The sequence below is a fragment of the Eucyclogobius newberryi genome, unplaced genomic scaffold (genome assembly GCF_026437365.1).
Source record: "Eucyclogobius newberryi isolate DKJ021-1_F unplaced genomic scaffold, fEucNew1.0.hap1 SCAF_12, whole genome shotgun sequence".
Classification (NCBI taxonomy): Eukaryota; Metazoa; Chordata; class Actinopteri; order Gobiiformes; family Gobiidae; genus Eucyclogobius; species Eucyclogobius newberryi.
In genome coordinates, this window is record NW_027315746.1 from 22,171,384 (window position 1) to 22,197,565 (window position 26,182).

At 39.9% G+C, this 26,182-nt stretch overlaps 1 protein-coding gene across 2 annotated transcripts in view; it reads right to left on the reverse strand.

Annotated features, from left to right (window-relative positions):
* The window catches only part of tnr (tenascin R (restrictin, janusin)), a 127,201-nt gene that overhangs the window by 46,915 nt on the left and 54,104 nt on the right, over positions 1 to 26,182 (reverse strand). For both annotated transcript variants that reach the window (XM_072441462.1, XM_072441463.1), the window contains exons 3-11: positions 25,689 to 25,746; positions 12,542 to 12,661; positions 12,076 to 12,274; positions 11,201 to 11,301; positions 10,898 to 11,060; positions 9,563 to 10,039; positions 5,317 to 5,436; positions 4,926 to 5,069; positions 4,118 to 4,233 (exon numbers count right to left, since the gene is read on the reverse strand). In XM_072441462.1, the coding sequence (XP_072297563.1) occupies positions 4,118 to 4,233; positions 4,926 to 5,069; positions 5,317 to 5,436; positions 9,563 to 10,039; positions 10,898 to 11,060; positions 11,201 to 11,301; positions 12,076 to 12,274; positions 12,542 to 12,625 (1,404 nt within the window). In that variant the 5' untranslated portion in view covers positions 12,626 to 12,661; positions 25,689 to 25,746. The remainder of the gene's footprint in view (positions 1 to 4,117; positions 4,234 to 4,925; positions 5,070 to 5,316; positions 5,437 to 9,562; positions 10,040 to 10,897; positions 11,061 to 11,200; positions 11,302 to 12,075; positions 12,275 to 12,541; positions 12,662 to 25,688; positions 25,747 to 26,182) is intronic.

Consider the following 26,182-nt stretch of genomic DNA (forward strand, 5'->3'; position numbering starts at 1 on the left):
TTTTCCACATGATGTACCGAATTCCCCACAAGCGGAGCCAATATAGTTGTTAAATGCTTGGCCACATTGTAAGTGATGGAATCTGTGCTGCACACTATGGGTCTGAGTGGAACCTCCTTTTTGTGTATTTTAGGAAGGCCATAAATGCAAGGCATGGCTTCACCAGGATACAGTCTGTAATACAGAGGCCGGTCTATCACTTCCTCTTTTTCCAGCCTTTGTAAACAGTCTATCACTTTCTTCTTGTAGCCACTGGTCGGATCTCTTTTCAAGCGCTCGTATGTGGTCGTGTCCTCGAGGAGGGTGTGGACTTTGGCTTCGTAATCAGCTGCGTTGAGAATCACAGTGCAACGTCCCTTGTCTGCTGGGAGGATGTTGATGCTATGATCTTTTTCCAGTGCTGAAAGTGCTTTTCTCTCTTCAGATGTGATATTTGAAGGCGGTGGTTTGGCACTCTTCAGGGTCGCTGTGACACGTAACCTCAGGTCTGCAGCCTCCGATTCAGTCATTTTGTTGTTTCTAATTGCAGTTTCAGTGGCTGTGATGTAGTCCTCTGTAGGGATGTGTTTAGAGGTGACAGAAAAGTTGAGACCTTTAGAAAGCACCTCCTTTTCTGCCTGTGTCAGAACACGATCTGATAGGTTCTTAATCCAATTGTTTTTGCTGGTCGCTAATTTGTCTGTCTCAGTCCTAATGTCTAGCTCGACCTCACCTGCATTCTTTTTGTATAAAAAGAATGTTGAACTTCTTGATTTGGCGTTCTTTGCTCTTCCTGTGCTGTGCTTCTTGTGCTGTCTGTGTAAAATCCAGCACTCTTTTGAAAGCTTCTTCAGGGAGTATGCTGGTTAATTTCTCCTGTAAAGTTCCTGTTCTGTCTTTCAATTTATCAATTCTGACGTTGTTTTCCAGGATCCTTTCACTGAGCATCTGCATAAGGCTCCTTCTCCAAATCTTCTCTGCTCTGTGTCCTCTGACCGGTGATTTGATCTGCAGGCTCTTCGGGATCATATTGTTCTGTCTGCATCTAAGATTGAACCTCAAGTGATTCCTGTTGTCTGCTAGTTTCCTGGCTACAGATTCGAGTTCCTGAACTAAATCCAAGGTTTTAGGCCCGAAATTCTTGGATTCACTTACAATGTGGCCAAGCATTTAACAACTATATTGGCTCCGCTTGTGGGGAATTCGGTACATCATGTGGAAAACACGCACAACTTTGTGGATAAAGTGAAACATCTCCAACTGGACCCAGATGACCTCATGGTTTCATATGATGTTGTGTCCCTGTTCACCTGCATCCCGACCACTGATGCAGTAGCAGCAGTGAGGATCAGACTGCAGGAAGACATCACCCTACAGGAAAGGACCAAACTGACACCTGAACACATATGTAAACTGTTGGACATCTGTCTGAACACCACTTACTTTCAATTCCGGGGACAATTTTACAGACAGATTCATGGCTGTGCCATGGGCTCGCCCGTCTCACCCATAGTGGCCAACCTGTACATGGAGCACTTTGAGAAGAAGGCACTGTCCTCATTCTCAGGCATAGCCCCAAAACTGTGGCTCCGCTATGTCGATGATACTTTTGTAACAATTAAGAAACAAGAGCTGGAAACCTTCTCTGATCACATCAATGCTGTGGACCCACATATCAGGTTTACAAGAGAAGACGCTAAGGAGAATCGCTTGGCCTTTCTTGATTGTTCCACGATCAGAGGAGAGGACGGGAAACTCCAAATAGAAGTATATAGGAAACCTACACACACGGACCAGTATCTGCTCTTTGGTTCCAACCACCCACTACAGCACAAGCTGGGTGTGATCAGAACCTTACAACACAGAGCTCAATGTGTGCCCACCAGCTCAGAGGGCAAGAAGAAAGAGGAAAAACATGTCCGTAATGCCCTCTCAGCCTGTGGTTACCCCGCTTGGGCCCTCAACAGAGTGAAGAGAACCAAGAAGCAGGACAAAAGGGAAACTGAACAGAGAAGGAAGGGTGTTTCTATCCCTTATGTGTCTGGCCTGTCGGAAAAACTGCAGAGAATTTTTAGACAACACGAAGTCCCTGTTTATTTTAAACCAGGAAACACTTTAAGACAAAAACTGGTTCATCCTAAGGACAAGTTGCCGACTCAAAAACAGAGCAATGTAGTTTATTCGATCCAATGCAGTGAAGAAAGCTGTAAAGAACGGTACATAGGTGAGACAAAACAGCCTCTACACAAGAGGCTTTATCAGCACAGAAGAAATACTAGTTCAGGACCTCAGAGTGCCGTGCATCTCCATCTTGAAGCCTCTAATCACTCGTTTGAAGACGGTGAGGTGAAGGTTTTAAGCAGGGAGAAAAGATGGTTTGAAAGAGGAGTCAAGGAAGCTATTTTTGTTAAAAAAGAAAGACCTTCTTTAAACAGAAATGGAGGGCTTAGGTTTCATCTTCCTGTTATTTATAATGGGATTCTGAACCCCTGGAAAGGTAAAGGACATTCAGATGCTAATCAGGTACTCAGGGTGGTTGAGCCAGGGTCTCACAAAGACAAAGAGGATTCTAATAGCCCATTAAGATTCTGAATAGGCTAGCTCGGTAGATACAAGGGGGGAGTTTCTGTTGAAACAAACAACTCTTTCTACTTCAGGAAGGCTCCTCCCAATGGGCGGGTCTTACCACAGAACAGTATTAATATCGGAGTTCTCGATCTAAATTCTTTTATTGACAATGACTCTTGGATGAGAGTCGAAACGTCTATTTTTTCTAACTGAGTCCAGATGACTACAACTGAAGCTTTTTCTACTATTTTACACATTATATCTACAATTACAAAACATCTTGAAGTCTACATATACCTTAATACTTTTGTACGCTTCTAGTTTACTGAACAGTTCCCTTAAAGAAATAATAGAGGATAATAGAGTCTCATTTCCTCGTGGCGTGGACAGCCAAGTAGTTCTCCCACATGTCAATCATTCCCTGCATGCAACTGCACACCTGCAGCCTCGTTCCCAGGATAGCAGCATGTTTCCCTGGCTACGCATGCGTGGTTGATCTGCCGGTGTGTGTTTAGCAAGTTCCTTCAGTGTACAGTACAAAAATGAGGATAGAGAAAGATGTGTTCGAGCTCAGAAGAGACGGAAACCTGCGGAGACGAGAGATGCGATGAGATCCGTCGCGCTAATAAACAAACGCACGTGTAGCAGCGGGGCTGTTGCGTGCTCACGCACGATGATGGTAGGCGGCCTCTTGAAAAGAACAGGAGAGTGTAAGTGTGCGGCACACTGTGCACATGCGCATTTTTAGAAAAAGGGAAAACAGTCGCTTGAGTTCTCAAATCGGCGAAAAATCCTCTATTATTCCTTTAAGGTGAAGAGACATTGGCACACGTTTCTAGATGTCCTTTCCTCCAGGTAATCAGAAAATATTCACAGTGGACTAGTCTTCCCTCTACTCATGGTACATTATACTTTCACCTCAAACTACATTTCAGTCTAGGATTAGCTCACACAAGCACAGTGTCTTCATAATTTCTTTGCTGCCTCTAATCAGAGCATCGTCTGTGTACTTGGATTAAATCCACATGAGCAAGGATGAACAAGTGAAGAACATCCCTCCAGAAAGAGCGAGAGATGACATGCATACAAGAGGAAGAGGACAACGTATGAGTGTAATGTGTAAGTAGGGGTTTGAAAGCAATAGGAAAAGATTGGATAGAAGGAGTAAGCCAATAAAAGCAATTTAGACCCAACCTTTTTTCTTAAAAGGCTTTGCAATAAATACAAAGAGCATCTTAAGCATTCAATCCATTACTTTTTTTCTACACGGACCAAAGGATGTCTCCTCCTGAGAATGCCTTAAAGCAGAAAGCCAATTACTGTGAGGGGCCATAAGATTAGAGTGCCTGGAGCACCTGAGTTTACACTGGGAGACTTTGAACTAGATCAAGCAAAGGTTTTCCTCAACACAAATTTAAGAGTTCATCTATCTAATGGCCAAGAACCATAAGAAAATCTCCTATAATTTGGTGTGAGCTTTAAGTAATATGATAAATGCAAAAAGACTATAGTTGTCAGCTGATGTCATGTGTCAACTCATATAGGCCCTGAAAAATGGGTCAAACACAACCTTAGGTATGAAGCTGATCTCCCATCCATCGAAGGAGAAGTAGAATGGCTGCCAGTGGACCTCAACTGAGGTCTCTGTGATGGATGTGAAGACCAAGCTATCTGGACTGGAGACATCTGAAAAAGTAAAGACATATTGTTGTTCTTCAGTGACCAATACAGACCATAAATCACAAACACCCAACTCCTGCAAAGAATTGTATGGTAAATGTGCCTTTATTGATTCAATAATAAAATTATATATATATATATATATATATATATATATATATATATATATATATATATATATATATATATATATATATATATATATATATATGTGTGTGTGTGTGTATACGTGTAACTTTAAATATTACACCAATAACCAATTAATGTTTGTTAAAGGCCAAAATGTATATAAAATATTGATTATTTGACAATTAAATAAAATAAACAATTCCATTTATAATATGGGCATATAAAAATATGTGAATTTGAAAATCAATAGGGGGAAAAATCTGCTTTAATACACTGCAAATGCACCAGGTACACTGGTTTTGTTTGTGTTGAATTAAGAGTGATAGAACAGGTGGTGGAGCAGATTTAAAACTAGTTTGCCGAAAACCCAGGTGGTATTCACATTTTATTGACACAGTGAACCACCAGGAGCGTTTGGGGTGTTGTACCAACTCAAAATAGTGTGAGACTAGATGTGCATCTGCTTGAATTAATCCGCTCCCTTTACTGTCTGGGAGAGTAAACATGAATATTAAAGGACCCTCGTGGGACTATCCACTTGCTAGTGTCACAGAGAGGAGTGCACTCACAGGTGGAGACGGTGATGCTGGCGGGAACACTGATGCTGTTGTTGATGACAGAGAACACATTGATGTTGTACTCCATTCCAGCATCCAGCCCTGAGATGGAGCACTTGGTGGTGTCACCGGGCAGCCTCAATTCCAACTGCACCCCTAGTACAACAGAGTAAATGCTGCAATATGTAGATTGATAAAGAATGTATGGAGAATTACCAGCAGAGTATTTAAGCAGACAATACTACAATATGCCAAGTGCTTATTTTTTTTAAATTGTGGATGTACTGTACATAAAAACAGAATAGCACATCCAGGCATATTCATACATATCTAATTTTTTGCATAAAAAGCATTTACACTCCCAGTCCAACCTACAAAATGATGGCGCCACATTAAAACATACCTCCAGGGGTACTGGGTGTGTAAGTGACCAAGAAGTCTGTCAGCACAACTGAGCCTTCCCACTCCAGGTCAATGGAACGATCGGTCACCCCTCGCACTCTCAGGTTCATCGCTGGTGCCACTGGAAAGCACAAAACAATTTATTCATGAGTTTATTGATGTGCATCACTAAAATTCAGAAAGCCTGTGGCAAGTTTCAAATCTTTTGATCTACAAAGTTTCCCTCGAGCGATGAACATTTTAAAATCTCTACATTAATGAAAAGGCAGCATTAGTGTCTCACCTTAGGACACTTTCTGACAGCATAAGCTAGTGCGGGGCACTTCACTCACAACATGCATTTATGTTTGTCTTGTTGTAGTTCTAGAGTTACCAATAAAAGTTCCCACATCTCCAAACACTGCTTATTGAACTTAAAAGTCTGTTTGGACTGGCTCTGATGGCGGTGGCCTGAAATGTTTATGCAGGAGCTCTTCTGCGCAGTTAAAAGAAAAATGTATTTCCATGCTCTGGGTATAGCGAGTCCAAAAGCAGGGGCAATTTCTTTCTTTGGGCCTTAGGCGGGGTACAACCTGAACAGTGGCCAACCCGTCGCAGGGCCAACAGGGGCAATTTCGTATTAAATAAAATCTAAATTGCAATTGAACAGTGTGTTTTTGTGTCATGCATTGATAAACAGAAAACAGCAGTGTTAACGTGTGATCGGTTTGTTTGGCTAAGATCAGTCAGCATTTACTGAGAAATTATATTTTTTAGTTAATAGCTGTTTTCTGCATTCTCTCTTATCCGGTCGTCTTGCTGCTGTGCATAGCTCCTCCTTGGCTTTAGCAAAGCCTGAGCCCAACATGGACAGATCCCTTTGGGAGGTAGTGCCATGAGTTTGTACCCCTCAAACGCCCCAGTACAGTTAACTTAAGACAATAGAAACACCTATCCGCACCACACAGAATCCATGGAAACAAGGCTTAAGTTTATCCTTCCCTAATATCAAACAAAAAGTTGTTTTCACACTTTTCCTGGCTTGGTCCTGGTTTGAGCCCAGTTAAGTCCTGGTGTAAACCTGGTTTGGTCATGTTCCAGTGCTAGTCCTGGTTAAGTCCTGGTCTAGTCCAGGTTTAGATCCGGGTTTGGTCTCAGTTTAATCCCGATTTTACTGTGGTGTTTTTGCATAATGTGAACACACCCCTAGTTGCTGGTGCCCTTCAACAATTCATCTGAATAAAAAGCGTAAAAACAGATTGCATGACTATATTGGTATCACGTGCACATTCTTGCTGGTAAAAAGATGTTGACACTCTTAGCAACAAGAGACTATCGTTAGCACAAGTGGTGAAAACTCTGCCACTCATTCAGGGCGAAGTGGATTTTGTTGAGCCATAAACCAGAGAGGTGGAGCTGAATGTGAAGGACATGGCATAAACAAAAGGGTTTATGGGGGTTTCTGTGAAAGAAAATGAGGAGGACAAGGGCAGCGAAGGACGAGCACAGTGTATGAAACAACGAGGTACAGATGGATGGCAGTAAATCATCTGTATGGAGAATCTTGGACAACAGTTCTGTAAGATGTGGCATGAACATGAAACCAGAAATCCAAAGAGGCATAAAGGAGCAATAATACACAACCCATGAACATCGTCTTTATGTCTATAACCAGGCATCCTGGATTGTACAGCGCCACATACACTCCTGGGGGAGCCACTGGGCACTTTTTAGTAGCAATTCAGATCCTTCCTCACGCACTCGACAGATGGACACACTAAAACATCTGAGACATGGACAAGAATGTGATGAAATAAATCATAAGTAGATGTACTAATCAATGAGATGGCTAGGGAAGGACTGAATGAGGTCACAGAGGAAGGCGGCACGACCGGCGGTTTGAACATTATTATGAAGGACAGATTCTTCGGCACTCGATTTTACAGCACAAAGGAGCTCTTCAAACGCAAGCAAAAATGTGAAGTATGTGTTCAAAGAATGAAAATGCATATTTTCACCTTCTCTTGCTCGAGCGCTTTTCTTAGCCAACAAGGTCTCTGTTCATTCACAATATGACCTTTCAGTGTAAGCAGCTTCAGAACTATAAAGTCTATATAATAGATTGACAGCAAGCATGAAATTTAAGCTTTTTGGATGGTTATCCTTTAGACACTGTGGATTGTAGGTTGGTTAGTTTGTTGCTTTTGAAATAACTTAAGAAATAACTTTACATTCTATTCATATGGTCAGAGTCAAGAAGAAAACCTGGTGGTGGTTGTTTGTTTGTGTAGATTTTATCATATATAATGATTTACTATTGCTAAATACATGTTTTTATATGAATATTGTATTAACAAATAATAAATTATCTTTATAGTTTACAAAAATAAAATGGCTTGTGATAGAAGGCTGCAAAGCAGGTAAGAAAAAAATAACAATTTATAACAAAAATGCTATGTTTTTGTGTGTGTTCATACAAACTCATAAAGCTTGCCACCCCCCTTAATCGATACCTCCAGGTTACTTAAGAGTAAGCTTATCTACTTAATCTAAGTCACCTAATATGAGGTAATCCAAATTAGATAATCAACTCCAAAATGCAAGTCTACTGGCAAAAGAAGGCCAATGATTCTGCTCTTCCATCTGAGCGCCTCAAGTCTACAGTAGGACATTACAGACTTCAAAATAGACATCCTTTGCTTTTTCTCCAAAATTATTAAACTGAGTGCATAACAAAAGGGAACAAAATCAGTCTTTTCTTGCAGACAGACACTTCACATACAACTTTTATTGTGCCTCGACGTGTCAACAAAACGGCACAGCCAAAAACATATTCAGAGGTGCTTTGTCATGGAGCAAAAGGGGGAATCAATTCTTATTCAGAAAAGAGGAACGGCTCTGAATATTGAATGACGTTGGTCACAAGCTCCAACATGAAGACCAGTGACAGTATTGGTTCCTTCTCTGCACGCCTGTCAGAACACATTTAATATGAATATTATTCAATGGCAACCAAAAATGAGCTGTCAGATGGCTGCCAAAACATAGTCAGATCAGCTTGTTTCAATATACTTCCAAACTGTTTTGTATTGTCGGGTTTAAAAATATGGCTGGGTGATAAGATTAGAAAATGAAGAGCCTGATTTTCTTTGAGCCAGATTACACCGGAGATTTCATATATACCTGTATAATTAGTATTTTTATATTGTAAAAATACAGGAGTGGTAAATATATTCCTGTACAAAGTTCACACTTTATTGTGATTGGCTGAATCTACCTGCACTCACTCAGGGAAGGACAGAAGCTGACCAATAGTAGAAGTGGGTGGGAAAACCCATGGATGAGATCATAGTTACATTTTTACTGCCATATCCCCCAGGTACATGCACTTTTCTTTATAATTAACAATAAAACCTTTTGTTTTTCATTCCCAAATACTACTTTACTATTGAAAGAATTCACATCTTAAAGGATGACAACACAGTGTAAATGGAAAAACTACAAATCAAAAATGTAATAAAAATGTAATCTTTTTATACAACGTGGACATACAATATGAAGAATGTCTATGATGAACAAACTGTGCCATAGTGTTTTCCTTGTGGTCTGAATGTAATGGAAAAGCTTGAGCTTCTGCTACTACCTCCAATCTGCTTAAGTAAATAACCCTCTGACTCAAGTTCAGTTTCAAGAGTGAATTTCACTTATTCACTCACGATTCATTTAAATCCATACAGATTATCTGACACATCTGAAGATTAAATGCCACTTCACAGGGGAACTTCTGTACGTGTCGTCTTTGTCAAGTTATCCTGCAATTTACATTCTATAGCAATTATAGCAATGGTTTCCTGAGTGAGCGTATACAATCTACAATAATTGAAGCTAAAATATAGCCAGCTTCTTTTTACTTTTGATAATGTGAAACACTTACACCTGTCTCCAATCAGGTCCCCAGTAATTGAACTGCTTCATTTTAAATTCAGGAAACGGTGTTGCCGCTTGAGCCTATAATTGTACAGACTTGGTACAGGAGTGAGTGTAATATTATTTCCCAGTCCAAGTATCAAATGCTCATGTCAATGTCATCCTCTGTCACTGTCAATTGAAAAATTAGGGACACCGTTCCTTCTGAGATGAAGACAATTTACACCTGCTGTCCTAATGTCGAGATCCACCACCACAGCCAGCACAGATTTTGTTTTTGTGTGTGAATTATTTGGGGGATGTTAATGCTGCAATGAACTAGCTAGCCTCTTATTAGATACCTGAGTTACAGTCATCTCCAGCGTAGCCGTCCTGGCACACGCAGAAGCCCTCCTTGCACACGCCCTTCTTGCTGCAGTTATTGGCGCAGTAGACCAAAGAACAGTCTTCCCCCACGTATCCAGGGCGACAGTGGCAGGTCCCGTTGACGCACTGGCCCTGGTCAGAACAGTCGTTGAGGCAGCGGCCCACCATGCAGGCCTCCCCCGTGTAGGACTCCTCACACACGCACTCTCCGTCGATACAGAGGCCGCGCCCTGAGCAGTCCGCGGGACACCGGGGCTCTGAACAGTTGTCTCCTCCGAAGTCGCGGTCACACACGCATTCGCCCTCCACACAGATGCCCTGTCCTGAGCAGTCGTCCGGGCAACGAGGCTCTGAACAGTTCTTGCCCGTCCAACCTTCTTCACAGAGGCAGCCACAGATCTCGTAGCTGAAGGTGCCGTGGCTGCTGCAGCTGGAGCCCACGTCCAAACGGCCTGTAAAACACTGAAGTAAATACTCGGCAACGTGCAGAAAAATTGCCCCATGAAAACAATCCACTCAAGAATGAAATATCAAAATATAAATGAATATATGAATAAATAAAACAAAAAGCAATAGTCTTTTCATGCAAAAAGTATAATATTTAAAATAATCAATGTTGTTCAATATAAAGTCCAAATGTATCAGAAGAAAATGTATGTATGAAAGTATTACCACAAAATGCACTACAAATGTATTATTTTTCCTGCTTGCACAAAATTATCTTCAGTAAACAACACAACAAATTGTTGGCCATCAAAAATGGCATTTTAATAGCAATTTAAATGTTGATCCACTTGATATTTACTCATGTGAAACGACAGTAGTTGGGACATCAGACACAGTGTAGTCTTTCAATGCATTTCTATTCCGCAGCAACGGTCCTGAGCTGGATTTTCATCCTCATTCTGATTCAGATCAGGACCGCTGCAGATAATCATATTCCCTCTGAAGAGACAGGGCATTTTCAGAAAATATTTGAATGGTTTGATGGTGTCAATGGAGCTGATCCTTTAACCATAATATATCCAAGAACTTTATCCAGTCTAGTTTTTCACATAATAATGTGAGCTACATTCGAATACTAATTCAAAACAATTTAAATAGCTTTTAGACAACAGAATTCTTCTTTATTGCCCTTCATGCAAATTTAAGGAAATAAATGAACTGTTGTTCCTTCTTTGCAAGTGCATTTCTAAGAAGTAAATGCTCCTTTTATATTCCAGCCTTCATTACAATGAGATAGTAGAACAAGAGCAGAGCATCAACTCTATTACATACAGCACATAATATATTGTTTGAACAGAGCTCACCCATGACAGAACCGTCCCCACAGCACCCAGAGCCACACTGTGCTCTGAGCATGGACACCTCCCTCTCCAACATCTCCACTCGGGTGACAAGCTGATGAAGGGTGACAGACGATGGACAGCCACACGCTGCTTTTGGGATGTTGATACGATGAGTAAATGTGACCTTATCAGAGGAAATGAGCATAATGTAAACACCAGCATATTTGACTCAGCAGATTAATATTAATGTATTCATTGATTCATATATTAACATATTTGAAACCTAAAATACATTTCCCAGATAAAAAAAAATAAAAATATTACCTGACTTTCACTGTCCAGCGTCTGTTCTGTGTATTCTGTTGGTCCCATTGAGTTCAGTGGACCCTCCACAGGAGGCCTGGATCCCAGCTCTGCCTGAGCCCCTAATAATTATTAATAATAATTATTACAAGTTTCTTCACTGAATGAAAACTACTAAATAAATGTCGTGTTCCCCTAGGTTTACTGGTTGGCAGGGTGCTTTGGCCGTGTACGTGAACGCTGTCGACCAGACGCTCACGAGCGCTGTGGGGGAACAATATAGGCGTATAGGTTTATAGTATAGTTTATAATATTATTTACATTGTTATGTTTAGATTTCCATATTATTACTGTGTTTCAAAGTGATTAAATGTCTATAAAAAGCCTTATAAACATATGTTGGCATTTATAAGTACTTATAGTTTATATACAAGCCTTCCTTTTCTGCATGAATGAAACTCAAACACTAAATTAAAATGCATTTGTTAATGAATTATCTTATGCACATATTCTTAAACACTGATGTAATAAGCACTGTTAAGCTGTCACTGCTTGTGAAAGCATGTCAGTGCCACGGAGACACAAAACACAGATTAGGCAGGTGAAGCATGAGAGAAAATGTGGGCTGGATTCTAAAGACACGATTGACGATCGGTGATCAGTGCTGCATAATTTGACAGGGTGGGGGGCGCTGTTGGCGGGGTGGGGCGCCCTGCCTATTCAATTGTAGGGGAAACACTGGTTTTGTTGTCAAAAGAAAATAATCACTTTGCTGTACACGTCCTTTTATTCAGTGGGAAGTATGGATTTCATATAAGAAGATCTTGCTCAATTGTTCAATGACCTAGGTTTTTAAGAACATGTTCCATCCACACAGCTGTTTACATCAGTCTTACCATCAGAGGCGTCTGACTCAATAGAGCACAGAGATTCCATTGGGACGTTTATGTTGTAGACATGGTTGAAGATCACAGGCTGGTCTTTCATCGTCTGGTTCACTGTGGAGAGGGACTCATCTGCTTCTGGGCTCTGTCTCCTTACTCTGGTGGTATGGACCAGTGCACTGCCTTGTGATGGAGCAGCATAACTAGCACTCTAACCAAAGAATTATTTACATGAGTTTATCTCAGCATGACATACTTTTCTCACAGATAGAAATGGATACAGGATGTGGAATTTTTTAGACATTAACCTTGCTACTTTGATCTGTGTAAAACACAACCGGGACAAAGGTAATTGACTTTACTCCCTAAAATAGTGAACCAGAATTAATTTTACACAGCCCACACGGCTGTGTAAAATTAATTCTGTTGTCTGTCTCCTGTGTCTCATAACTAGATATGTTTAATTGATGAGTTGTACCTGTAAAAGGAGGAGCAGGGCCAGGGCCAGGATCCAGCCTGTTGTGGGCACAGTGGCCTTGTGAAGGTTCTCTGCCAAAAGCATTTTGGGAAACAGCTTCCAGACTCCAGGCAGCAACACCTGTAACAAGAAGTGAAGTTTATTTTTGATGTATTTTAATCCATTTTAATTTAGAATCACCTTTGGAGGTATATACTTTTCATGCAATTAAAAGCATGGAGATCACATCACGCTGTTTATGACCCTGTACATGATCTGTACCAGGAAACAACCATAAAGTAAAGTCATTCAAGGAGATGCCCCTGCTGAATTGTGTTAATTCTTTGTTAATCAATATAAAAGCAACTAAACACAGTGAAGATGTTTTATCATGGGTGTTATGAGCCAGTCAAACAATTATAGGAGTATTTTCACATGTCCTCCGCAATATTTTCACAACACTCATTTGATTTAGCACATTCCTGCCAATGTTTTTGTCAGGGAGAATCCACTGAAGAGGTGCTTTAAAAACCCCATTGATGTGGCAAAGCGGTTGGTGTTCAACAGCCTCTTCTATCACAACAATGCATCTCGTGTGGATGAGGCAGCGATTGCGATCCTTTTGTGGGCGCGTTTCACCACCACTCTTGTATTTTCTGATAGATAGGGGAAATGTTGGATGCAGTTATATTTGCACATAGATGAGAAAGAAGATTCTAAATGTGTGCGTCTTTGTCTTGACCTGCATCAGTAAAGACTGCAAATGAGATGACAGATTTGAACCATCTCAAAGTCCTATTTTACTGTGTGAAAGGAAACAACTGCAATTAACAAAGGGTTCAAAAGTTTGTCCTTAGAAGTGGTATTAAATACACAATGACAAGGTATTTTTCAAAGAAATGTTAGCAACGCAACAATACACAAATAGCCTTTGTGCCCATTTTTAAATACAGTCGTTACCATTACCACATTACAAGTTAAAGCGATGAGTACGAACTAAGCCGTACATTTTTTAGTAAGAGCTATCACCATACTAGTCTCATATTTCACAATGACTGTCTATAAATCAGTGGTATAGACTGGAATTAGATTCAGCACAAATGCATTTGAGGGAAAGTACAAGACCTTTAAAAGCGTCTCAATCTCTAGCTTGCACCAGAATGAACAAGAACGAAGACAATCAGTCATACAAAACATATTGGCACCGCCGATCTATCACTGACGACCCATAGGGGGAAGATAAGTCAGGGATATGTTACAATCTACGGGCTTCAGAGCATGCCGCTAATCTCTTTAAAAATGACTGTGGCCTTGGTGCAATGCTGAAGAGAGAGAAAATGTTCCAGCATGACACCGCTGTCTAACATGAACCATTTAACCAGCGACTTCACAACAAAATGAAAAGTGCACCAACGATGACGGAGCAAGATGGACAAATCCGAGCGGAACCGTGTGGTCGGACCTATTAGCCTAAGCACCGCGCCTGTGGCTGCGTGCAGGCGGCGTATTCTACCCAGACATGATCATGACGAATGGGGCAGTGCTGATCTTTGAATGGCCTACTGTAACAAGCACGGCTGATTTATATTCAAGCTCAATGAAGTGTGCTGCAAGAGGGTGATGGAGAGAGCAATTTAAAGAGTCATCATACAAATGTTTTAATTGGATGGATAATATGAAGAGTCCTGTAATGGTTAAATCCCGACTATAAATAAACTGTATTATGTGAGTGTTTTGTTTCTTGTTTTTTCTGTACCGGAAAGCTTGTTCTCATCCTTAAGTAAGTATTACTATCCAAATATGTGTCTCTCAATAGACACAAAAGTTATGAGTTCCAGTAGTTTGAATGTGTTTTTTTTGTCTTTTTAATTGTGCAAAATGTCTTGCATTGACCGGGACATTAACCCCCTTTACAACCTTTTGCATTTTTAAAATTGCAAGTATAAAATGGAGATAAAATTATTCAGTTTAAATTCAAAATGTCTCGCTTTAAGGCAGATATACCCTTTCAAATGGCACCCAAATATAGAACCGTGCATTAATGTGATATATAGTTTTGCCCTGGCTCTTTTTAAAGTTAAAAAGGGGTTCAAAGTCAGAAGATTTGGCTTTAGTCATGAGGTCGTGGTACAGGCAGCTTCCCAAAGGTTTTTATTATTATGCATAACGATGTCAGGTTTTTCATGGAGGCTCAATTATAGCTAGACTTAACATATTTAAAGTCTACCAGGCGTAAACATTTTGAGTTTACTTCCCATTTTCAGCACAAAATGGAAAATATATTAATCACTTCAACATGATGTGCTTTGACATGCAAATCCATTCTACAGTATATGCACGTGAGCTACTGTACAAACACATAACTACTTGTAGGTCATCGATGTGTTATCAACCCGCACCCCCCCACCTGCCTTGGTGGTATTGAGATGTGTCAGCATGCAGTTTCTCAATCTGGGGAAGTAGAATGCAAAACAGTGACGTACATTGGCATACATTACTGCAGAAATGACCACTTAGCCCTAGCAAGGTACTATAATACATGCATTTCCAATGGCAATAGTGTCTCGCACATATATTTAAGTGTTTTCACCTAATTAGTCACAGATGTTTGGAATTAAGTTGGTAAATTAGGATTTTTGGCCCGTAAGCTTTATTAGAAAGGACAGCTTAGTGTGAAATGGGGATGAGAGAGCGGGAACATGCAGCAATTTGTTGGAGCCAGGATTCAAACTCACAACACTGCGGCCAGCTGCACGTGGAGCCTGCCACATTAACCACTCGACCACCGAAGGTTATTTTTCCATTCACAACTGTTACTTTTGTCTGTTGTCCGTAAGACCGCTAACATCGGTTTGATAAAATTCGTTGAACATAGCACATCAATGCCAGTGCACAACATTTCCAACTACATTTCTAACAACAAGTATTACAGCATTACAGTCTCCCAAGCTTTCAATCAAATGATAAAGTATTCTAAATTCTATTGTCGTGCAAGAAATGGCCATGTAGTGTTGATGCTGCAACAAATGTGTGTTTAGTGGGTTTAACATGGCACCCCTGACAGCTATTAGTTACCTTAAAGGTGAGAATGTGCAAAGTGATGGAAAATACAACCATTTCTAGTTGATGATTGTTTTTTTTGTTTTTTTCTTAAGAGCGCTTGCTTTAACCACCAAGGCCATCTTATATAAAGAAGGTCACTGTAATTGAGCACACCTGTATAGCAGAATCTGAACAACATCACCTAAAAAAAGCATCACTTTGATCTTTTCATATCAAATTACATCGTTCTCCTTTTTCTGCACTGAATATATTATCTTTTATCCTCCATATGGTTCACAGGCATGTAAATCAATATGAGAATTGAATTTTCAAAAGCACCCCCCAATTACTCCCAGACATTAATCCAATCTTTGCAGGGGCCTGCTTCAAAAAGAGTCCTTTATCACACGCACACTGTGGAAAAAAGTGATAGGTATGAAAAAAGTGAGGAATAAATGATAAAACCGATAACAAAATTAAAGTGAAGCTCCTCTCAAAGCTGCAACCTCTCAAAGCTGTTTATGCTATCTTGTTTTAGTATTCTGGTGTTACAACTGCAGATTCAAGGTTGTCGTTAGCAGTCAGATGGTTGAATGCTAATTTCTCCTCAGGGATTACTGGGATTTGTGGCTATAGACACTAGGTCAACGCTCCTACTGCAATGTAATGCATGCTGCTTCCCGTTCATCACAGCGGGCGCTTTCTAAACAAACTCAAAAGCCTATTAACCTGTTTGGTTGATTATATGTTGGTCTTTTTGACCTTGATATGTATGCGGTCAGCACTTGATTAGGTGGACTTCCACAAGAGGTAAGGTGAGTTTCCAGTGGACTGGTTCAGTAGCCCTTGACATTATGCACATTTCCCGTAAGTAATGGCTTTGACATTAAAGCTAGGGTGACTGACACACACCAATTAAAATATGGGTGACAAGACCACGGCTAGAATATGCCTGTCTTTTGTATAATGTATAATGAAAAGCAAGGCAACATTCATATTCTTCATATACTAAACACATTATTTCTTCATCAAGACCCTATTCAATGGTTTCAATAGTGATATTTTTGTCACAGTTTGAAGGTGTATGTGATTGTATTGTTTTGTCTGCCTCAAAAGCACAAACTGAAAACATTGAGCTTCATAGCTGCATTCAAGTCGCCATCAGAGGTGTGAGAGCCACAAGCTTTTCGGGTTTTTGATGCAAGCCAACAAAAGGATGACAGGTTGTTATTACCACAACATTTTAACAGCTACTGTAAGTGCTACGGCCTCTCCTTTTAGCGTACTGTCAGTGTGGATGCGTGAAAGGCACGCAGGCAAAAGGGCTTTGTGCTATGGAGCTGAGTGAATGGGTAAAAGAATACAAAAGAGTGCATTAATGGATAGATGAACGTAAAACTGTCAAAAAATATATGACATAATCTTGAAGTACAGTAATTTAAACACTGCAATGGGTATTCTTTTGCTTGCTGTGAGGCTAGGGCGCTAACAGCTAACCGTACATGCACAATTTGGTCAAAATCCGTTTAATTCCCTCAATTCAGTCATAATAGTTTATGTTTTTGTGATCTACGTTTTTCTTTTAAAATACATGTGTGAATGAAACCCACTTCAACACTGTGATAGTGGCATCACAACACCAGCAGCTGTTAAATACTTCTCTTCCCACAAAGCGTGATTACACGCTTTCGATGGGTGGGATAGGTTTATTGCAGCAGATCTTGGTGGATTTGTGCTCATAGGAGATTCTCATGTCAGTGGATCGAGAGCTGCAGCAGGCTTCATTACCTTACACCAGCACTTGTGTCACTGTGCACATCCTTCCATGGCCACAGGGTGTTCCGACTAAACCTGTAGTTAAGTGTCTAACTCTCTGCCCCGTGGACATCTGTCTCAATCTGTGCGAGTGGGCTCAGCTCCGAGTGGTCCTGGGGGGAGCAGATGAGTCAGTTTTGGGAGCAGTTAACTTCCAATCCAGAAGGACAGAGAGGTGGTATATAAAGTAATGGGTGGGTGAAGGCCAGCTGTGATTTTAATCTCTAGTGCTACAGTTGCAGCTAAACTCACCGCAGGTGAGGTACTGTGATCATGAGCAGTCAGCATGAAGAAAGACATGAGTGCAGCCTCCAGATGCTAATGTTGCAGACGGCTCAAACATAGCTCTAGAGGAGGGATACACTTTAACCGCCATTACCTGCCTCCAGGATGACCCGACACCTGTGGTAGTGTGGTTATGGTAATAAATAGTCTTGGATATGGTTACAAAAATCCAGCCATAAATCACAAGTTTTCAAATGTGTATTTATTGACTGTCCTAATTACTATGAATCATTTAACTTCCAAACTTTTTGTGTCTTGAGTACTTCCTATACTTTGTCTCAGACTGCAAGTATCCCCAAACTTAGGTAGGCAAATAAGTCTGTATACAATAGTAGTATATCTTAACATAGATTTTATTATATTTTCTTGTTTTAATTATATTATCATTGCCCAAAGGCCTCCAAAATATTCTTAAGGATGTAAAATTGACTACTTTAAAAAAAACAAAAAAAAAACCTCTGGTCTGACCCTGTTTGACAAGTTGGATGTCTCTCTGAACTTTCTCCTGCACTCACTTTTATGAGTATGTTTTGATGATGCATGGACTTTTTGTCCAAACATTCCCTCCTCCTGTTGTTGCGATCCTAAACTGCCCGTACCCTAATAAGCGATTTAACAGAGGCAGACTGATTAAATGGGCTATTCCGTGGGTTTTATCACCTCTGCTGTGCTGCACCTTTGCTCCATTTCTTTAATCATCTCTCCACATCAAATTCAACCAATGATATTTATCTGCGCTGGTTTCCATTCTACCAGACTTCTTACAATGTTTCTTCATGGATGTATTTTATTTAAACAGGACATAAATGAGTGATTAAGGTGGCAATGCTATAGTGGCACTAGTGTTACAAGTGTGACAGCAGGCCTGTTATCCTCTGTTGCCTGGCCCTTATGGAGGTAAACCCCTAGCCTCCATTTGCACAGGTTAATGTGCAGTCACCCTGACATGAACACAAAACCAATAGCAGGCTCTGTTGTGTGGCTCTCTCTTTTCCTGCCTTACGCCGCACATTACATTACATCTCTTCTTCTCCCTCTCTCCGGCAATGGAAACATTACAATGGCTTTCACATTATTCCCTTCATTCTGGCCAAATTACCTTGTATTTCTGGACCATTAGATTCTGCTCATTGGCTCCTCCCACAACCTCCAAGTTGCACAGTACGTGGTCTATTTCTGACACAGAATAAAAATATGCTCTTTTGAAAGTAATATATTGGATGGTATCTATACAGTACATTCAAAAGCTGTTTCACAAACGTGTTGATAAAAAAATATTTCCGATAAAATGCTCTCTGAAATGTTTCTAGATCCACAGGGGGTGATGAGATAAGAATGAAAATATCCCAAGGACAACTACTATGTATTATGGGACTGCCCTATTATTCAAGTACAGGACTGAGATTAATGAGGTACTATAGTCTTCAACACAACATTTAATTTGACTTTATAAAAATGCCTCTCAGATATAAATCTTCAACTAGGGAAACAATAGATAGATATATGTGAAATGTACTTTTGGCTGCAAAGGTGTCGACAGTCAAGGTTTGTCTAGTTTGCAGTGAATTTGAAAATTGACCAATTTGCCTGACATTGGGACAAATGGGACGAATACAAAAGGGGACATATGGACTGACTTTCTTTGGACTACTCTTTCTTTTTTTGTTTTTTTTGTGTCTTGTTCTGTTTATTTGAATGTGTTAGTGTGTGTTTTCTGAACCAAAATAATAAAACAATTGCAACCCCTGGGAGCTAGGTCCTGAGTTCAATAAACCAACTAAAACATGTGTGGATGTGGTGTGGATGGTGAATATATTGTTTTTTTACACATAACTTAGATGTCTCCAATCATACGTCACTTCCTGTGTCACCAGAACGTCCCCGCCCCCTTTTGGGTGAAGACAAAAGGCGCGTCCGTTCAAATTAATGGGGTGTGATTGGGGATAAACTTCAAATAAATGACAAAAACTATATTTTGTGATTTCTATTGAATAGCCAAAGATGAGAAGAACGTAAGAACAAGTGTTTTTGATTCAGACAATTCAGATACGATGGTAAACATGTTTAAACTGATACAAAACAAATCATATATGCATGTATCAGACGCATGTGTTTTCATATCAAACAGCTGTTAATGTTTACCTTTTATGAAAAATGAGCTGGCAATCAAAATAATCAAAATTGTCCTTTTATTTCTGGGGGTGCTTTAAGTCCCGTATTTATTGTGTTGGTTTCCTTATAGTTAAATTATTTGTTTGCATCTACTTTGTACAGTTTATTTGTTGTGGAACAAAGTATAAAACTATAACTGCATGTTTGTGGAGTCATTTATCACAAGCTACAGTTAGCAAGTTAACTGTTGGTTATTGCTAACAACATTTTGGATCCCTTAATTAAACACGTAGAGTCTGGTTAAATATTTACATGATTTACTGTCACGAAGCAACTAAATGGATGAATGAGTTTGTATTTCTAAATTATGGCCACAGTGTGGAGCGATTCATTCACTTGAAGCAAAGGAAAGCTAACGTTAATCAGCTGTTAATGATATTTCCTGATAAAAACACTCTTTATCGTCAATTGATGGTGATTTCATAGTTCCGTAAGAAAGATCGGCTGTTTTCCCGTGGTTCTGATAGCTGGTTCTCAATAGTTCAATACTAAAAGAAGAGAAGATCCTTCAATTTGTATCTACCAACATTGACTGAAACAAAAATGTTTAACCAAAAGGGAGGACAACGGCAAAAGTGCCCGTATGACCGGAGACACAAACTAACAATCGATGCCAAAAGATCAACTCTATACAAGTCCTAGTGATACAGCTGTGATGTGAAGCATACAGCACAAAGTATGTAGCCTGTCAGTATATTAAGAGATAGATGAAACAATAGAGATAGTAGCAATAGCAGGATACAGATCGTAACCCTCCCCGCTCTTTGAAAAAAAAAAAAAAGATATTTGTCACTTCTCAGTTCATAGTGTTCATTCTTTCAGCTTGTGTTCTCTTCTGTTCTGGTCCTTTTATCTGCTGTTTCTTGTGGGACGCGCCTGACAACTCACTCTCTTATTCATTTATATATGGTAAATCGCCCGGGTCTCCCACCTGTGCTATCAGTGGCTCTCTCTCCTCTATGATGTATGTGCAAGTGGAAACGCCACATAAACCGCAGCCCCATTGAAAGCCATAAGCTGCGTGGGGATGATAATGTGACTAAGGCATCAGAAGAATACTTACATTGCCTCTGTCTGTGTGGTGCCATTACGACTAGGCAAGAAAACCCCAGAGCACTTAAACTGGGATTGCATTCAATTAATAAACAAACTGCACAATAGCATTGATCCTCAATAAGCAGTTATTCTAAAGCTTGTGTGATATTATGCTATTGACCAGCATTAAAAATAGCAATTGCAGGGGAATTGTCCCTGTTTTGACAATCTTCTGCCAGTGTGTATTAAAAGACATATACTTCCAAAGCAATTTTAAGAGCGTGTGTTATTTCTGTTTTTTCCACCGTTTTACAAACTGTGGGAGTGTGGGTTCGTTATTACATATTGCCCTATTCAATCTAAAACAGCACCCATAGGGCTTTAAAGTGTATGCTTGTTTTATAAAGAACATGTTCAAAATCTACATTAATTGCCCTTAAAGAGCAGAGTTTTCAAGCCGTTCAGATGCTAAATCTTCATTGCAGTCGATGGTATGGACAGATGAAAAAGGATTACCAAGCTTTCTTCATCAGGGCTCGGCCAAACTCTCTTTGAACAACCTGCCTCACACAATTAAGCCAGCCCATTTGAAATGCTTACTTATTTACAAGATAGTGCTTCCTAAATGGCAGTTAGAAAGTACCGATGTCTCATTGCTCCATGTGCAAGTCACGGACAGATAACTAAATAGTCCACCTGGCTGCTCGAAAAAGTGATTTTGTAGGAGCGAGGGTCACCATGTTAGGGCCTCTCAAACTGATGGAAATAACACAGGGTCAGATTGGAAAAGTCTTGTGTGCCGAGTAGTAAAGGTCATATTGAATGGGTTCTCCATCTCCAGCACATGCATGTAGTGCCACACTGATCTGAGATAGTATCGGCTCTGGAAATAGATTGTTGAGGCGCGGATACAAAGGTCCAGTTCATTAGCAGAGCATGTCGCAGGTTGTAGACATTTCCCGAGCTCTGCAGCCTTAAGCATGCCCCGATGGGAGTAGAAGACATTCACACTGGAAAATGAGAAAATTAAAAAGGAAATATGCAAATGTTATGAATGCAGAGGTACTAAAGAGCAAGCATCATTCTAAAAACAATATACATTTGACATAATACTTTCAACCATCAGTATAGTTTCCTACATAGCTTTGATGATTGTGTATTGTAGTTAGTAAATCTAAGATAAGACAACACAGTTTAAGATTAATAACGCATTTCAAGCTGGCCACTCACTTCCGGGTCTCAGCATGCAGTTGTATTATTGATCGTGATTAGACGGGAAAAATTCACTAATAACTATGAGTTTAGCGAGGATTTGTGGTTTTAAAAACAGCAGAGAAGATTCTCTGAGCCACATCACAGATCGAGTGAGAGTCTGAACGGAGTGTTTTTAATGCTCGGAGGGGAGAGGACTTGATAACCAGGATTCATCAAACTAGAGTGAATGACTCTAAATGCAATAAATAAATGAAATACAAGCATTATTAATAGTAGTACGCCTAGAATTATTATCAGTAATAATAACTCTAAGATGTAGTTTTACATAGACCCTAGTATTATTTAAACAATATCATGATTATTTTTCAAATGTCTTTGTATTCTTTATTATTCGTTTTATATATATATATATATATATATATATATATATATATATATATATATATATATATATATATATATATATATATATATATATATATATAGATAATCTAACCCTAGCACCTAGGATTTAAATTAAATTAAACTTTTTCAATTTCAAGCAAGCTATTGTTCGCATTGTAATACAGGCCTGTGCGAACACATCCATGATTGGCATAGGTGATGACAGCAGGGTTCATTTCCTCTGCTCTTTGGGAGTTTTGAGATAGACCAGAGCACATGGAGCGCACTGACCACTGACGCTTGAAATGAGCACACAACAAACTGGACCACTATTCTGATCCTTGGTGCTGCGTCATGTCTGTAAAATCTGCTGCTTGTGCACATCTTCAAGCCTTTGGTCCAAAGACAGAATGAGCTCTCACTGTAAACTTTAGGAGAGAGACAGCACTAGTGATGGTTGTCTTTTGACCAGCACGTCCCGCGGGTTACCGGGTTACCCGTGGAATTGGGACTTGTCAAAAAAAATCTCATTGCACTGCAGGGAGGGTAATTAAATGCTGACCGCATTATCGTATGTCCCCACTCCATGTGTATATTTGCGTTTAGTTGTGTCCAAATTCAGCGGACATCACTAGAGAGCATCGTCAGTTTGGGGAAACCTGACTGCCAACTTGCTCTAACCTGTTCCCTCTCCTCTCTTTACTCAGCTTCATGCTCTCTCTGTTTTATTTATTTTGGGTTTGTTATTTTGAAACATAAAAAGTCCAGATTTTTCAAAAATAAATTACATGGAAGAGATTTAATCTACTGTTTAGATGCATATTTGAAAATGACTTAATTATTTGGTCGCGTCAGTGAGAGGAATGGGAGGGACACTGTCAGAAGCAGTGGCTGAAATTAAAGCCATTTTCAATGTGTAATTTTGTAAATAAGTCCCACTGTGCTTTATTTATGTATTATGTTATTGCTTTAGACTGTTTTAATCTCAGGGATCAGGTCTGCAATTAGCCTTTGGTTAGATGCCCTATGGACATGGCATCAGCTACAATTTTATGTGTGGCAATGCTCGCTGTTCTGTCCCTTTTAAATAAACTACTAATAAATAAGAAAGGGGGGGTCGTCCTCACCGTCCCCCCCATCCCATTTTTGCTTATGCTGTCAGAGCAAGTTGAAATAAAGACATTTTTCCTTAAGGGTCCGTGTGCCCTTCCAGTGCAGTTTAAAGTCGTGTGTAACAATTTTTAGATTTATTTTCTTCTTCATCACATTTCCTCGAGCCCGGGTACAGTCTCTCTCCTGCTGGCGCCTTCACTCAGCAGTGGCAGCTCTGGTGAGTGTGTGTGACAGCTCCAGCCCCCTCACGCTATCTTTGGGTGTGACGAACATGTACACACAGGGCTTTCATTTGCACTCTCTCTCCCTCATATCCAAGCACTGTCAGAATTGCCTGATGCCTGCTCAGATGCGAAAACCTGTGTGGAATTCAAACGCTTGTATACTCTTTTGGATGCGCCGGTGTCTCTTTGTGTGTCTCTGCAGCCATAATCAGGACTGACACAGGCACACAGGCCATAATCCTCATTGATTAGAGAGCAGAGATCAAAGACAGACTTCCTCTCTCACCTTCCTGGTCCCACTCTACCACCTCTTACTGCTCCACAGTCATCACTTTGTGTGCAGGTGCTCCCAGGCATTTTGTACAAGGAAAAAAAAATCTGAAATATGATGGGGAATAGTCTAGTGGAAGGATATCAGTTGCATAAGGTGGTAATAGTTAGCAACTGCTACTGACATCATGAATTTGGTCGATTCGAATTTATATTTTCATTCATTCAGAGGCAGAAGTCCTGCCTAGTGGGGGTAGAATACACTGTCAAATCTGCAGACAAGATGCCTAAAAGACAACCATTTGTATATCAATTTACAAAGCCAGATGTGCATTATAAGCATTCACTGTGAAAAATAGCAAAAGAGGAAAGATTGAATTATTTTGCAACCAAAATATCAGAAAAATATTTGTTTCATGCACTGTATTATAGAAAATTCTTTGCAGAGTGTCTCGTTGCCTCTTCAATCCCAATTAGACAAGTAGAAAAAGGCCAGACTGCAATTCTCAATCCCAGTACTCAACACATTGCCTGTTACTCCAATTATTTATTTGCCTTTCCGCAGAAATAAACACAGGTAGCGATCAACGTTTCATTTTGCGATCTTGCAACAAAGAGGGTAATACTCTGACTTTTATTATAGTCAGTCAATGTCACGGCAGTGTAAACGAGACCTCCAAGTGGTCCTCGTGTGGTATTGTGTGACTTCCATAAATGTTTTAGTACAAAATAGCACCCAATGTACACCCAAAGAACCTGAATATTCTATTATTATATATGTGTTTCTGATTAATAGGTTACATTATACTGTATTTGTAAAAAATGATACCTGATTCTTGACATTCAGATTGAATTTCCAACAATATTCTTATTGAAACATTTTCAATCAACAACAATTTATGAAATGGCCGGTGTAAACAAGTGCAAAATGCTATCTTGCAATCCCAGGTCCCAATGTTAGAATCACTAAAATAAAATAAATACATATCTGGCAACCTCATACTAAAACTGAGCAGGTCATTGAGGCGCAATAAAGTGAGTGCAGTATTCATTAGAATGCAGTAATTAAAATCAAAGTGCTCTATTTGAAAACCTGAATATCTTAATCTTTATTTCATATTCAGTAGTTTAGTCATTATCTTAAGCTGCTGAGTTTTAATTGTGTCAATAGGACTGCGGCCATGAGCTGATTAACCAGTCCATGAATGTAAACATCTCCAGGTCAGCTGCTCAGGAGATGTAATTGTCCCGCTTTGTAACTCAGCTATGCTCGATTTGTGCAGCCCACAGACAGACTAACAATCACAGATATGTAGTGCATACGTGTCCAGAGTGAAAGAGTGAAGCCACCATCAATTTGTGCTCTTATTAGGAGCCAGTGGTGGTGATGAATACATACAGGGAAATTAGTCCAAGACGAGGGCTAATTGTCTGATTAGATGTGCTTCAGGTTGATAGATGCACAATAAGACCATGCATGTAAAGCAGTGGTTAAGGGACATTAAACCATTAAATTGAACATTACAATACAGCCAGAGGGAAAGATATGAGACTTCATTAATGTGACTATGCACGTAGAGGAGCGGCCATGTTTGTGTGGATGTGCACACTACCTTTTCTGTCAGGATCTTGTTTTCTTGTCTTGTTGTTTGCCGAACTCTGCCTCTGCACCTGTCCAGAGAGAAGACAAGGCTTAAATTAGCATTACAAAAATTGTATATTTGCACAAGTCTACATTATTATTACTGTATGACATTTGGAAAGCCATTTGAGGCAGAGATTATTCAGTATGAGCATAGTGTGTGTGATTTCTAAATCAAAAAATATTTTTAATGTATAAACATTCATTTACCTCTACTAATTCAAATGATGTAAAGATAAAGATTTCCCTCAGCTACAAACAAACCACCAAAAGCTTGTGTCATAAATGTTGCAATAAAAAAAAAAAGATTTTTCTGGCTCAAAGGCTTCATTAGACAGGACAGCTGTAGCGTGAAATGGGGAGGGAGAGGGTAAAGATATTCCACAAACGGTCAAAGCCGCGAGGCAAACGCAGAAGGCCGTGATGGTAACAAAGACCTTAAACCACTACACCACCAGCCAACAC